Consider the following 16181-nt stretch of genomic DNA (forward strand, 5'->3'; position numbering starts at 1 on the left):
GTTTGAGGTCAGCCTGGTCTACATAGTGAGTTCCAGGCCAGCTGGGGCTACAGGGAGACCCTATCTTAAAAAGAAAAAAACAAAACAAAAAAAAAAAAACCCCACAACAGTTCAGTGTGATTCTCCAAAATAATTATTTGAAAGTTTCATAAAAGCTTGATTTACAAATTATTTATTATTTGTAGCTTATTTTTATCTTTTTGAGACCAGCACTGTGTGGTGGCACAGGCCTGTAATCCACTCAGGAGGCAGAGGCAGGCAGATTTCTGTGAGTTCAAGGCCAGCCTGGTCTATACAGTGAGTTCAGTCCAGCTGGGGCTACAGGGAGACCCTGTCTCAACAAGAAAACATTTACATGGCCTACTTTCTGTTTAGCATTGAAACACAGAATTAGTAAGCAGCATACTTTAATACAAATTGATTATTAATCTCTAACATAAAAATAACCTTTTAGGTAATGTGCAAGCAGTCTTATGCAGAAATGGAAAAGGGTTCTGCCTAACCAAAGAACACACCACACGAAACAGCGAGGAGAGAAGAAGAGTCCTTCAGAGCGGAGCTGTCATCACTTCCACCGAGACCTATGGGCTCCTAGAAGGGCACAACATAACCACTAGAGGCCTTGGGTTCCATGGAAACCTTAGGCTGAAGAAGTTCATTATCCCAGCACCTCAGACCATCTCCGTCCCTATAGACGACCTGTGTCAGTTTCTCATCTTGGCCACAAATGGACTCTGGGAAGTTTTGGATAAGGAGGAGGCCACTGCACTAGTGATAACCCTGTTTCAAGTCTATAAAGACGCATGTGCTTCTGACATGGACAACAAGTCTCTGTCATCTGAAGAGCCCTGTTCTCCGTCAGATAGTAACATCCATGTACTGTTCCAGTACAAACAATCTGAAGAACGCACGTCAGCTATGGAGATAACGAAAAAGGTACCTGAGTCAGTACATGTAGAGAGGCTTCCTCCAGAAGTGACTAGCAACCCTGGTGACAAGAGAGACACCAACAGATTCTCCAGGATAGATGGTGCTCAAGGCAGCGAGAATGTGCCACGTGCTGTTGTACAATGCGCCAAGAGCTTCTATGAAGGTGTGTCAGAGTACGTCAGCCGGGCGCTTGTGAATGCAGCCCTAGAAGGTGGCTCCAGAGACAACATCACGGTCATGGTGGTGTTTCTCAGTGGCAGTGAGTACCAGTTGCTGACATGAAAAATAAAGTCCCAGTGATCCAGAACAGCAAGGACAAACAACAGGTCCGGGACACATCTTCCATGAAGCAGGTTCTAGGATGCTAAGTGGCTACTGTGTGCATCATTTTTGAAAATGTCAAGACAGCAGAAGTAGGTTAGCTATCAGTAAGTTAAGCTCACTGCTGTACGTCAGAGAAGAGAAACTCGGTGTAGCTTTTTAGACCACTTTATTCCAACCTGAGCACCTCAATATAAAACTAAACACTGGTGAACTGTTTTCCTTACCAATTCTGAGTTACTGTAAAATGTACAAGTTCTGCTAGCAGTTCAACACTTAAATAGATTAAATCATCTGACACATGGTAGATTTCATATAATGAAAATACCTAAAATAATTAGTGCAATATACTGAATTGATCAAAATAAAATGGACTTTGAAAAACAAGGCTGCAAGGTTGTTACTAACATTGTAATACTTATGTTACAATCACAGGTACACCGTTTATTAAGGTTCTAGCCTGTAGGAACAACTGAAGCCCCTTTCTCTCACAGGGGGAAAGAAATAATTAGCTGTTTTAGTAACTGTACATTTTGTATACTTTTAAGCAGCTCTTAAATATTACAGAAAAAAATAAACATATGGAGACTACAATGCAGTACCCTATTTACAGTACAGCTGAGGATCATATTTAAAATAATCAAGTTTGAATGTACATAATTGTTAGTGCACTGACTATACCATGTCCAAAGAGAACAAGAGCCCCTCCCTGCCCCAAACAAAAGACCTATACGTAATGGCCAACAGTGATTAAACAGAAATTACAGACACCTGGGTTGGTTTCAGTTTCGTTGAAGAGCTCACAAGGAAGGGAACACCATTCAATAAAATTCATTTAGCAGTTTTTATATTTGTAAAACATGACAGGGTTACGTTTGACTTTTTTTAAACCCCATTAAAAAAAACAATAGTAAGACCGAGTATAATTTAGGTGCTGCTAAGAATCTTCTTTCTGGAGACATGGGACCATGTTCTTGGGATCAAGTTATTAAAATGTGGAATGTATACTTTTTAGATAATAGAAGAAATGATCATTTGCTTGAATACTGTTGCTAAGCATAAATATTGAGTCTTCTAAAAGCCCACATTAGTAATCTCCACATCTTTCACATGTGACTACTGTCCCAGTCAGGAGAAAGTGGATGGTTCCTGTGGGTCCAGATGGTCATCTGCCTTTATCCCTAATGGTGAGAAAGCATTCCCTCAACCTCTCCAGAGGAACAAGTTGCACACACTTCTCACTTCCCTTTTCACTGAAACATTAGTTGGAGGGACACATGCATGTTATTAAAAATTAAGTTCAAAACACTCAAAATAATTCTGTATTAGAAACTTGATTCTATCATAAGTCTCTTTTTGGAAGTCATACTGGGCCGGCTAAAAGCTCCAACTCCATGGTTATTGACATTTAGGAAGCAGAATACTCCAGCTAGTTCAAACTGGAGGTTTAGTTACTACAACACTGACTCCTGGTTGGTTGTGCAGGCTCAGTAAGGTCTACTCCTCTTCCTCTGGCCGAATTTGCTCCTGGATTCTGTGGTTCATTCTTTGGCAGCTTTTTAGCTGAGAAAAATGATCAAAGTAAACAAAATTATAATATTCACATTAAAAGCACTTTCACCTGCTCATTTATGATAGTATTCTCCAGTTGGGCTACCCCATTTCATGTGACTGTGGGTTTGTTCTTTTCAAATGTTGACCAAATGCCAACCAAAACAAAACAACAAAACCCCACTAGTTGCTGAACTAAAGGAGTAGGTGGGGACCAGCTGTAGACAGTTAAATCTTAACTAGATTTCCCTAGTAACACCATGTATTTAATGATCATCAGTCTCTCTCTCTCTCTCTCTCTCTCTCTCTCTCCCCCCCCCCTCATGCTGGGGCCATGTACACACTAGGCAAGTGCACTATGGCTGAGCTATGTGCCTAGACCATTTTGTAATCATTAATTAAACTATTATACAAAATCTGTTGGGGTGGAGAGGTATGCCTGTAGTCCTAGCTATTTACTCTGGGTGATCACTTGAGTCCCAAGAGTTTGAGACTAGCCTGGGCAACATATTGAAACTTCACTTTGAAGAACAAAGGTACACACTAGGCAAGTGCACTATGGCTGAGCTATGTGCCTAGACCATTTTGTAATCATTAATTAAACTATTATACAAAATCTGTTGGGGTGGAGAGGTATGCCTGTAGTCCTAGCTATTTACTCTGGGTGATCACTTGAGTCCCAAGAGTTTGAGACTAGCCTGGGCAACATATTGAAACTTCACTTTGAAGAACAAAGTCAAGCCCGGTGTGGTGGTGCACACCTTTAATCCCAACATTTGGGAGGCAGAGGCAGAGGCAGGTGACCTTTGTGAGTTTAAGGCCAATGTGGTCTCAATAAGAGTTCCAGGTCCTGTCTCAAAAACACCCAAAAAACAAAAACCAACAACAACAAAAACCAAGCCAATTGAGTAAGACTTAAAATCCAAGTCAATGGGTAACAGCCAGTTACTCAGTTTCTAGAAAAGCTCACCTACCTCTTACCAGGGCTCTCTAGGCTGTCCTAAACATTTCTGAGAACAAGTCATGACCCTGACCCCAATCAAGCCTGCCCTTTATGACATTCCCAACCCCTTATGGCTCTCACCAGTAGTTATACCTAACATAAATGGAATCACTTCTAAAGGTCTAGCCTCTAAAGCTGTTCCAAATGTCATTATAGCCGTGACTATGACCATCAAATAGGGACAAAGTTTCCAAATAGCACTAATAGCTATAGTTTAAGCTATGTTCCGATCCCCAAGTCCCCTGGGGGATGCTGGATTTGATGTGAGGGGAGAGAGTAGTACGTTAATATTCCTGAAAGCAAATGCTCCTTCCAGTCTGAACTCCCAGTGAATCCTGGATCTTTGTTGTTTTGTTTGTGGTGTTAGGCAGGGCTTGCTAGACAAGTTCTCTACCACAAAGCTAAACCTCCAGCCTACATTTTTCTTTTTTTTGTCTTTTTGAGACAGGGTCTCCCTATAGCCCCAGCTGTCCTGGAACTCACTCTGTAGACCAGGCTGGCCTTGAACTCACAGAGATCCGCCTGCCTCTGCCTCCGGAGTGCTGGGATTAAAGGCGTGTGCTACCATGCCTGGCACGCATTTTTCTTTAGAGAGGCTGGATCCCCCGAACTGGGGTTATGGATGGTTGTTAGCTGCCATGTGGGTGCTGGGATTAAAACCTGGGTCCTCTGCGAGAGCAGTGACTTCTCTTAACTGCTGAGCTGTCTCTCCAGCCCCAGCCTGCATTTCTTAACCCTTTATTGTTTTGTTCCTATGTATTCCACATCAACCCCCATCACCCATAGCATCTTGGATACTGGGCAGCAGGTCCCTGAGCACTGAAGTTTGGGAAGAGAGCCTTCCCCGGGCCTCCTCTAGGAGTGGCCCTAGAGACAGTATCATCAAGTGTTATATGATAGCACATTCTCAGTCAAATGCCCTGGAAGTGGACAAACACTGATCTCAGCAAACGCTGATCTAAGCTAGCAGTGTAATTATAACGAACACCTTGGGTTGGGTTTTGGAATGAGCATACATTGCCCTCTTTGGTCTACTTCTCCAAGAACTTTCTGTAATTACATCTGAGTGAGTACAGGAGGCCAAAGGAAATAAACATCAATGAGGAATTTTTTGTCCTTGAATTGGATTGTGCTATATGCTATGTGATTTGAAACACAAACTTTACGAAAAACCACAGTTCCATTTACACTTGGTATTTCTTTAAAAGACTTCAAGAACACTGCACAGTGTACCACAGAGCTACATCCCTGACCCTAGTGAAGTCCCCAGGTCAGTGATGTCTTAAAAACTTAAAGGAGGATTAAAGTGTAGCCCAACTGAACATGGAAGTTCCATGCCATCTTATAATCCCAACACTTGGGAGGCTGAGGTAAGAGGATTTGGAGTTCCAGACCAGTCTTGGCTATACAGTGAGACTGTCTGAAAAAAACCAAACACGGGCTCAGTGGGGAAAGTGCTTGTTATGCAACCATGATGATCTGAGGTTGGATCCCCAGAACCCACATAACAACAAGTACCCATAACTCTAGTACTAGGGCTGATGGGGTGTGAGGGAGAGGAGAAAGGCAGGCCCTGGGGTCTCTGGTGAGTTCAAGGTTCAGTGAGAGATAGCCGGGCGTGGTGGTGCACACCTTTAGTCCCAGCACTCGGGAGGCAGAGGCAGGAGGATCTCTGTGAGTTCGAGGCCAGCCTGGTCTCCTTAGTGAATCCAGGCCAGCTGCGGCTACAGGGAGACCCTGTCTCAAAAAGACCAAAAACCACAAAAAAACCCACGAAGGTCTAAGTCATGTGCTGAGATCGAGTGTCTCCACCTGCCTGCTGAGGACATGGTCACTGACCAGAGCACTCACTGCATGCCTGCTACTTGGCCCGGTAGTAGTCAGCTCAATGATGAGACTGCCTTGGGATCCCAGTGTTTCTGTTCAAGAAACCCTTATGTACTCAGAATGCCTGAAAGCACAGGAGTGCAAGGTTACCCTCAGCCACATGAGCCTCACTGCAAAAGGAAAAAACAAAATCCCACAAATCTTCCAAGTCAGGCCTGGCTGTGCACACCTATAACCCCAGCACTCCAGACTCCAAGTTCTAGGCCAGCCTGGATACTTACCAAGACCATATTTGAAAAAGAAAACAAAATGAAAGTAAAAAAAAAACACCACCTACCACCACCAAAAACCCAGACCCAAGAAAACCTATCTTCAGGGAGGGGGGACAGTGCAGCACTGGCCTGGCAAAGACGCTTGGCCCAATTCCCAGCCCAAGTGGAAAAGAATCTTCTATTTATGAAAACTGGGAAGGGAAGAGAATTTGTGCTAGTTTTGCTGTTCCACCTCTAACTGGAAAAACTATGGCCACAGAATGTGCTACATAACTAAGATAGAAAAGGCAGGTCATTTTCCAGTTAAACAACCAGAAACAAATGGACAAGGCATTAGATGAAGTGGTTTTGGGAATCCAGAGGGTCTGGAATGTATTCCTCACAAATAAGAGGTATTTCTATATAATAAAAGCAGGTAGTAACAGGAAATCCTGTATGTGCTCAGAAGTTTCAGTAAAATCTTCGGGAGAATCTACCTAATATTCACAAATGAAGACAAATATGGTGATATTCCTGGGGCTGGGTGCAGCTTAGTGGTAGGCACAGAGATTGCCTTCTGGTCTGAGGCCTAGGCCTAATTCCCAGTACAACCAAAACCAAAACCAAAGAAAACAACCAAAAGGGCCTCTTCTGTTCTCTGATCAGTCGACAGGTTCTCATGCACAGGCCGACCTCAAACTCACGTTACTACGGAAGACCTTCTCCTGGTCCATCCTACTGCCTCCACCTCCTAAGTGCTGGGATCATAGGAACACTGCCGCCGTACCCTGCTTTCCAGTCTTAACCATATTACTAACAAAAACTGCTTGGTGGAAGGGATCTAGTACAATCAATTAAAAAACGGAGTAATTTTTAGGAGATTGACCAAATGTTCCATGTGTTTTGCTTGTTTTTATCGTCTGAAAAATGTTATTGATCTTACCTATTGCCATGAATATTTCATTTACATTCATTGATGTCTTAGCTGATGTCTCCATGAATAATAAACTGTTGTCATCTGCATAGGATTGTGCTTCCTGTTCATTAAAAAAAAGCAAGATTTATCCCTTGAACGCAGAGTATACCTGCTTTACCTCCTAGAAAAAAACGTCCTTATCTGACACCTCCAACCAGCAGCTGTAGAAGCAGCCACGGCAGAGCGGCAGCAATGTGCACAGCGCACAATGGAGCATTTTCTTCACCACCGTAAAACTTTTAAAAGGAAGATTTTGCTTATTTGTTGAGACAGGGTCTCACTATGCAGCACTGGTTGGCCTGAAACTTGCTATGTAGATCAGGCTGGACTCAAACTCACGGAGATCTGCCTGCCTCTACACGCTGACTGCAGGGAGTAAGCAGACACCCACACCCAGTTACGTTTTATTTTCAATGATGTGTCTATGTGTGTGTCTGTACATGTGAGTGCAGCCAGAAGACAGCATCACATCCCCTAGAGCTGGAGTTATGGGAGGCTGGAAGCCACCAGACATGGGTGTTGGGAATTGAACTTGTGACCTCTGGGAGAGCAGTATGCGTGCTTAACCACTAAGCCATCGCTCTAGCCCTGCACCTTTAAAAATTTTTTCAATTTTATGTGTATGAGTTTATTGTAAGTTAGTGCACCTGTGTCGTGCAATGCCCTCAGAGGTCAGACGAGGGCATCGGATCCTCTGGAGCTGGTATGGATGGTTGTTAGCTGCTATGTGGGTGCTGGGAATGGAACCTGGGTCCTCTGCAAGAACAGTCAGTGCTCTTAACCGCTGAGCCATCTCTCCAGTTCTGAGAGACAGTTAAAAAAAAAAAAAAGTCTAATATTTGTTTTCTTTTTAAATGATCAGGATTTACTCTATATTTTATCAGGGGACATTCTACAGTAATTTTTTTTTTTTGAACCCCTTTGGAGGTGCTGATTGGACTCCAATATCTGCTGCTATTATTAGGTATTGCTTCTGGGAAACCCAGACTAAGACAGAAAGCAACCATTTATACATCCAACAAGTATTTTGTTTGAAATTTTATTTATTATTTTTATTTTATGTATATGTGTGTACTGCCTGCATGTAGGTAAGTACACCCAGGTCGTGCAATGCCCGAGGAAGACAGAAGAGGCTGTTGGATCCCCTGGGGCTGGAGTTACAGACAGTTGTTAGCTGCCATGTGGGTGCTGGGATTCAAACCCCGGTCTTCTGAAAGAACAACCATTGCTCTTAACCGCTGAGCCATCTCTCCAGTCCCAGTAGGGGACATTCTAAATCAGCTATGTTTTAATCTTATTTTTACATTTACTTATTGTGGTGTGTGTAGAACACACAAGTGGAGGCCAGAGGACAGCTTATAGGAGTCTGTTCTCTCCTCCCACCATATTGAGTTCTGGGAATCAAACTCACAGGTCTTCAGGGTGATGGCAAGATCCCACTGAGCCATCTCACTGGCAAGTTTTCTTTTTTCCTTCCTGTTTTTGAGATGGGTTATGTTAACTATGCAAATCAGTCTGGTTTAAAACTTATGGCAATCTGCTACCTCTATCTCCAATCACTGGATTATGGGCATGTGTCTCCATGCTTAGCTCAAACTAGTTTATTTATCGCTAATTAGTCTATTTATTGTATCTCACAAATGAAAGTGCAGGTGCCCATGGAGGCGAGAGGACATCAGATCCCTCGGAGCTGTGGTTATAGGAGGTTGTGTGCAGCCTACCAGGAGTGCTCAGAATGGAACTTGGGTCCTCTGAAAGAACAGTATGTGCTCTGAACTAATGAGCCACCTCTCTCCAACTTCTCCAACCAGTTTTTGGAGTCTTTCTTTCTGAACTCCACTTTAAGGACAGCTACACAAACCAACTTGCAGGCATACAAATGTTGGACACACACACACACACACACACACACTTCTGTACTGGTTTGTGGGAAAAAAATATATTTTGAGACAGGGTCTCACAGAGCCAAGGCTGACCTTTAACTCCTGGGCCTCTTGCTTCCCTCTCCCTTGGTTTTACAGGCATGTGCCACTATGCCTGGTTTACGTGGCGCCAACTGCTCTATTCCTAAGCTTTCCTTCCTATCAGGAAGAATACTTATATATTAGTACTTCATATTTATTTCTTAAAAATTTATTCATTTATTTTTACTATTTTCATGGCTTAAAAATTTACAAAATGCTTCAGCCAGCTGTGGTGGTGCATGCCTTTAATCCCAGCATACAGGAGGCAGAGGCAGGTAGATCTCAGTGAGATCAAGGCCAGCCTGGTCTACTCTGGCTACGGGGAGATCCCGTCTCAAAAAAAACAAAACCAAAACCAAAACCAAACCCAACAACAACACAAAAGTTGCTAAAAACTCGTGCTTTCAAATGTAAGCTAAATTTAACATACCTGGAAGTCAACAGCTCTTTTACTCGCTAGATCAGCCTTGTTTCCTGATAAAGCTATCACAATATTAGGACTTGCTTGCCTCTGGAGTTCTTTAACCCAGTTTTTTGCTCTTGCAAAGGACTCCTGTTAAACAAAGGAAAAGCTATTTGACACAGGCTCAAAAAAAAGAAGTATGTCTTATGAGACAACGCTTTAGAAGACTCTAAGGTAACCCTGTGGGAGGGAATTCTTAGGATTGGATCAACCTTATGTTCCACTCACAAAAGCTTTGGCAGAAAGACTACCCAGAGGATTTGCCAGTCTTTTAAGCAGATTCTGAATACCCACCTCATTGGTGATGTCGTACACAACTATGGCTGCCTGTGCTCCTCGGTAGTACATCGGTGCTAGGCTGTGGTAGCGCTCCTGGCCAGCTGTGTCCCATATTTCAAACTTCACTGTTGTGTCATCAAGACATACAGTCTGGGTTAGAAAAGCAGCTGAAAAAGAAAGTGGCTGTAATAAGCTTAACATTCTCCCAACTTTTTTGGGAGACTGCTTAAAAAGAAAATGTTCAGTGTGTACCATGGGTGTGGGAGTTCAGGCATGTGTCAGTCAGCACAGCATGGTGTAGGGTAGAGGTCAGAGGACAGATTCAGGAGTGGACTCAGGCCATAATCTTCCAAAGGAGGTACATTTACCGCTGAGCCATCTCAGCGGCCCCCCTCTACCTAGTGAGCCCGACACACTGCACAGCCGCATTTTACAGACTCATCCGCAGAGCCAGGGCTTCAAAGCGAGATAAACGCATTTCCTCACACGAGACCCACGCGGTGAGGTCAGACTGAAAAGTCCTCCTTCTGTTTGAAAGCCGTGTAGCTGGGTGTGGAACTTTTCCAGTTTGCACCAGATGTTGGCTCAATCCTCAACACAGCAAAAAATCTGCTACAAGGTTTAAGACTGTATTTCTCTTTTAAAAAATTTTATTATTTTAATTTTATGTGTATGAACATATTGCCTACATGCAAGTAGGTGCACCTGTGTTGTGCAGTGCCCGTGAAGGTCAGAACCGAGGGTGCTGGATCTCCTGGAACTGGAGTTACAGACTCATGTAGCTGTCATGTAGGTGCTGGGACTTGAACCTGGGCCCTCTGAAAAGAGTAGCCAGTGCTCTTAACCACTGAGCCATCTCTCCAGTCCCTAAGACCATATTTCTAATTGCTTTACAATTTAAGAAACAGGGTGAAATCTAACAGATTCAGTCCTGCATCCCTGATTTCAACCAAACACAGAATGAAAGCATTTGTGGGAAAAAAAGAACTTTGTGTACAGAATACTTTTACCATTGTTACACATCTTTAAAAATTACAGTAAAGCTGGGTGTGGTGGCGCACGCCTTTAATCCCAGCACTCGGGAGGCGATCCTCTGTGAGTTTGAGGCCAGCCTGGTCTACAGAGTGAGTTCCAGGCAGCTGGAGCTACAGGGAGACCCTGTCTCAAAAAGACCAAAAAACAAAAACAAAAACAGTAAAACAATTTCATAGCATTTCCACTGCTTTAGGTATTAGAAGCAATCTAGAGATGATTAAAAGTACATGGGAGGGGCTAGTGGTGTGGCTTAGTTGTGGTGGTGAATGCCTTTAATCCTAGCACTTGGAAGGTGGAGGCAGAGGCAGGCCCACAGAAACTGCAGCGGCCTACATAGTGAGTTCTAAGTCAGTTTACAGGAGAGTCTGTTTCAAAAACTTAAGCAAAAAGCCTTTAACCTCATGAGTGGCTGCAGGCTGGACCCAAATACAATGCTCTTATGATGTCAGCCCATTTACTTACCTTAGGGAGATGGGGCAGATAGCTGAAAACCAAGCCCTGTAGATAGTTGGGCACAGGTTCACACATTACATGATATTACATTTTATTTTTATGTTTATTTTTTATTTTTTGGTCTTTTTGAGACAGGATCTCCCTGTAGCCCCAGCTCTCCTGGAACTATGTAGACCAGGCTGGCCTTGAACTCACAGAGATCTGCCTGCCTCTGCCTCCCAAGTGCTGGAACTACAGGCGTGTGCCACCACGCCTGGCTAATAACTACATTTTATACTAGAAAATTCTTCTGGTTTAGTCCTAGCTCATCACCACCAAATTAATATCACATGACCTTTTACTTATGACATTCTCATTTTCGATATCATTACTTCAATACAGATTTAATTTGTTACATAGTCACCATTCACTACTACTTTTCATTTTCAAAACAATTTTGTGTGTCTGTGTATGCACAAGCACATGTGCACAGTTTAGAAGACAACTTTCAGGAAGTGGTTCTCTCCACTATGAGAACTGGAGCTCCAATTCAGGTCATTGAACCATTCCCTCACTCTCACTTTAAACATGGTACAGGGAGCTGAACTCCAGTCCTTTCCAAGAGGAGTAGACGCACTTGATCAAGGCAGCCCCTCCTATTCCTTACTCTAAGAATCCAATGGGATTTCACCATTTATTTGTGCTTTAGGTGGTCAGGCTTGACGGCAAGCCCCATCTGTGAAGTCAGAGGACAACTTGCAGGAGTCAGGTTTTCTCCCTCCACCATGTAGGTTATAGGGATTGCACTCAGGTTAGGATGGGTAGCAAGTATCTTCGCTTTTTTGATTCTAACTTTAACATTAACAAAGTACCATTTTAAAAGGATGTTTTAAGCTGGGTGTGGTGGCACACACCTTTAATCCCAACACTCAGGAGGCAGAGGTGGGTTGGTGAGTGCCAGGCCAGCTGGGGCAACAAGGGAGACCCTATCTCAAAAACAAAACCAACAACCACAAACAACCCTCCCCCCTTCTTTTGGTTTTTTTGAGACAGGTTCTCCCTGTAGCCCCAGCTGGCCTAGAACTCACTATGTAGACCAGGCTGGCCTTGAACAGACCTGCCTCTGCCTCCTAAGTGCTAGGACTAAAGGTGTGCCACACCACATCAAGCCTAACTTTTTAAAAAAATTTTACTTATTTTTATTTTATGTATATAAGTGCATTGCCTGCATGCAGGTAAGCGCACCCATGTTGTGCAATGCCCGAGGACGTCAGAAGAGGCTGTTGGATCCCCTGGGACTGGAGTTATGGACAGTTGTTAGCTACCATGTGGGTGCTGGGATTCAAACCTGGGTCCTTTGCAAGAACAGTCAATGTTCTTAACCGCTGAGCCATCTCTCCAGCCCCCTAACTTTTTTTTTTAAACAAGAAATTTCAAGTCCAAAGGCATCAACTTAAATAAAACAAGGTCTTGACTGGATAGAAAGTCAACATCTCTATAATAAAACACTGGCATAACCAGATGAAAACACATTTAAAAGTGTAAAGATTAACAAAGACCAGCAGCTAGAACAAGCCACTTTTTACATTCTCAAATCAACTCCACTCAGAGTGTCTCCCAAAGTGCACATTTTAACAGGGTCACTTTCTGCTGTAGTTAAGACCAGCCTCTAACTTGAGACAATCCTTCTGCCTCAACTTCCTCAAACGGGGTTACAGGTGTGAGCTACACCACTAGCTAAAACTATAAACACTGAGCCTTTGGACACTAAGGGTCCTGTAACACAGAGGGAAAAGGTACGGTCATACTCCATGAGACCATGAAAGGGGGGAAAAATCTAAATCGATGGCATCAAATGATGGTAAAGAAGATAAAAAAACCAAAAAACCAAAAAAGCACGTAAAGCCTTCCCATGTGCTGGTAATGGTCTCTGAGGTATTCTGTTCTTCTCAAAAACACCGAACAGTGTAACCAGCACTAAGGATCTGTGTGCTGAGGCAGAAGGGTAGCAAGTTCCAGGCCAAGCTGGGTTACATGGCCAGACCCTATCTAAAAAAAAAAAAAAAAGAAAACATAAAGGTATATTAATAAATGCACAAAGCTTATTTACACAAAGGGTTTTTCAATAGCCCAGGCAGGCCTTGAACCTTCAAACCTCTGGCTTCAGCTTTCCAAGTGGATGAGTGGATGAGATGGCAGCTCAAAGCTTTTCTGAAGACTGACAGGTGAAAGGTGATGACAAACATTCTGCTTCTTCAAAACATGATCTGGCCACAGTCAGACTCAGTCTCAAAAAAACAAACTAAATCACAACAAAACCTGAAAAGTGCTGCTGAGTAGAAACTGGAATGCTTGCATAGCTGCTGTGGGGAAACTCCTCAAAAACATCAAGATGAGGCTGCAGATACAGTGCATGCTTTAAGGGCCTGAATGCCATCAGGAGAAAGGATAGAGTCCAACGCAAGCACTCCCGTGTGTATCGAACGCTACCGAAAGCAGACTCAGCATCTGAACACCAGCGTTAGTCACGATAACTAAACCACATAAGCAACCAACGTCCCCAAACAGATGAACTAATAAACACAACTAATCACTTAAGACTTAAAAAGGAAAGAAGGGCTGAGGGTGCAGCGGTGACAGTGCAGTGTGAGCAGGGCCCTGGGGCCAACTCTCCACAATACAAGAGGGAAAGGAAAGGAGAGAGGTGAGTGTGAGCTTACATACTTGTGACCCAGCAGCTGAGACCATGAGGTCTGAGACCAGCTTGGGCTCCTAGGCTCCACAGCAAGATCCTACCTCAACCAAGGAACACAGAAAAAGCACTTAATACCACTGAACAGTACACTGAAATATTTAAGATGGTACATTTTATTACATACTTTACCACACTTCAAAGAAAACCAATAAGCAAAAACTAAAGATATAATCGCTAAATGAATACAATAAACCTTGGAAAACAAGAAGTCTGAGTCTGCAGGAAACCAAGAAAAATGAAATAAAAATTACAAATTCACTAGGACTCCTCCAACATTTCCAAGGGGAACACTGCCTTGACTTTCTTTTTGGAGATAAGGTTTTGCTATGTAGCACAGGCTGGCCTCAAACTCAAGATCCTCCTAGCTCAGCCCTGCAGTTCTGGGATTACAGGTATGTCCCATCAAGCCTACTACTAATGTAATGCACAGCTGCCTGCTCAAAGGGAGTCAGCTGGCCAGGGCTTACGCTAGCTTTATTTATGTCCCCATCTGAGCATGACTATACCAGGAAAATCTGCTACTGCGGTGATGTAGCCTTAAAATTAATCTTTTTTTTAAAAAAGTATTTTCTCAGCCATCATGTGGGTGTTGGGAATCGAACCTCAGTCCTCTGTAAAAGCAGTCAGTGCTCTTGAATGCTGAGCCATCTCTCCAGCCCCTAAAATTAGTCCTAAGAGTTTGGTTAACATTTAGTGCCCCACACTCGATCACCCAAGTATGAATACTGCATGCCTGTATCCTAGCACTAGAGGGTAGAGACAGAAGGATGGGTCCAAATTCAAAACCAGCCTAATCTACACAATGAGTTCCAGGCCAGCCAGACCTAATCAAACCAGCATTTGAACTTTCAGGGCTAAAATGTCTCTTGTAACCTCAAAAAAAGGTACAATCCTAATTAAGTCTTAGTTCATAGAGTTAGAATTTAGTAACAAAAATATAAAACCAGGTTATATTTATGTAACGGGTTATTTCTAAAATTTCTAGAAAATTTACTAGGAAGCAGAATAGGACACATTAGGCTGGGCATAGTGGCATACTCCCAGCACTCTGGAGACAGAGGCAGGCAGATCTCTGTGAGTTCCAGGCCAGCCTGGTCTACATAGCGAGTTCCAGGCCAGCCTGGTCTACATAGCGAGTTCCAGGCCAGCCTGGTCTACATAGCGAGTTCCAGGCCAGCCTGGTCTACATAGCGAGTTCCAGGCCAGCCTGGTCTACATAGTGAGTTCCAGGCCAGCTGGGGTTACAGGAGACCCTGTCTCAAAAAGACGTAAAAAAGGTACACATTACAAAGAAACACAAGAAAGGAGGGAAGTTATTAAAACTTATTAACTAGGGGCCAAGATGTTGGCAGAGTGCTTGCTTAGCATGCAGAGTCCTAGGTTCCATCCCCAGCACTGCAAAAACCAGGACGTAGTAAATCCAGCAGTAAGGGCTAAAGAGTCAAAGGTGGGGAGCTGGAGAGAGATGGCTCAGTGGTTAAGAGCAATGACTGCTCTTGCAGAGGACCTGAGTTCGACTCCCAGCACCCACACGGCAGCTAACAACTGTCCGTAACTCCAGTTGATCCGACAGCCTCTTCTGTCCTCCGCAGGCACTGCAAGACACAGGTGTACTTACCTACACGTGGGCAATACACGCATATACATAAAATAAAAATAGGCTCAGTGGTTAAGAGCACTTGTTGCCTGCTAACTCCGGTTCCAGAAGATCCAACATGCTCTTCTGGTCTCTGCACACATATAAATTAAAAATATATATTTAAAATGGGCTGGGCATGATGGTACACACCTTTGATTTCAGCACTTGGTAGGCAGATCTCTGGAGTTCAAGGTCAGCCTGTCTCAAATAAAAAAGAAAAAGAAAAAAGAAAAAGCTGGGCGTGGTGGGGCATGCCTTTAATCCCAGCACTAGGGAGGGGGAGACAGGCGGTCTCTGTGAGTTTGAGGCCAGCCTGGTCTCAGCAGGGAGTTCCAGGCCAGCTGGGGCTACAAAGACCAAAAAGACCAAAAAGACAAAAAAAAAAAAAAAAAAAAATTTGCATCAAAGCACATTATTTCCACTCAAATTGTGGCACACAACTTTAATCCCAGCACTAGGAGGCAGAGACAGGCAGACTCTGAGATTGCAGCCAGCCTGGTCTACACAACAAGTTCCAAGCCAACTGGGGCTACAGGGAAACCCTGTCTCAAAAAGACAAAGAAAAAAATAGTTTCATTTATTTTTGTGACTATAAATATAACACAAATTAATACTTTTGGAAAATTTTAGAAAAATGTACAAACAAAAATTTAAAAGCTACCCATAATTGGACAAAACCATCGTTGAAATGTTGGCAAATTCCCATGTGATCTGCAGCTATAATGGAAACAGTATGAAATCAAAAGCTACTGTCC

The 16181-nt window shown here is 43.4% G+C and overlaps 2 protein-coding genes across 2 annotated transcripts in view; one reads left to right on the forward strand and one right to left on the reverse strand.

Moving 5' to 3' along the window:
- Positions 1-2146, forward strand: part of Pp2d1 (protein phosphatase 2C like domain containing 1) — a 38026-nt gene extending 35880 nt beyond the window's left edge. Inside the window, exon 3 of the mRNA XM_017798160.1 lies at positions 455-2146. Within this exon, the coding sequence (XP_017653649.1) occupies positions 455-1212 (758 nt within the window). The 3' untranslated portion in view covers positions 1213-2146. The remainder of the gene's footprint in view (positions 1-454) is intronic.
- Rab5a (RAB5A, member RAS oncogene family) overlaps positions 1404-16181 on the reverse strand; it is a 25626-nt gene continuing 10848 nt past the window's right edge. Inside the window, exons 3-6 of the mRNA XM_008833160.3 lie at positions 9581-9732; positions 9254-9376; positions 6827-6920; positions 1404-2814 (exon numbers count right to left, since the gene is read on the reverse strand). Of these exons, the coding sequence (XP_008831382.1) occupies positions 2699-2814; positions 6827-6920; positions 9254-9376; positions 9581-9732 (485 nt within the window). The 3' untranslated portion in view covers positions 1404-2698. The remainder of the gene's footprint in view (positions 2815-6826; positions 6921-9253; positions 9377-9580; positions 9733-16181) is intronic.

The sequence above is a fragment of the Nannospalax galili genome, unplaced genomic scaffold (assembly GCF_000622305.1).
Source record: "Nannospalax galili isolate Female #2095 unplaced genomic scaffold, S.galili_v1.0 scaffold215, whole genome shotgun sequence".
NCBI classification, from domain to species: domain Eukaryota; kingdom Metazoa; phylum Chordata; class Mammalia; order Rodentia; family Spalacidae; genus Nannospalax; species Nannospalax galili.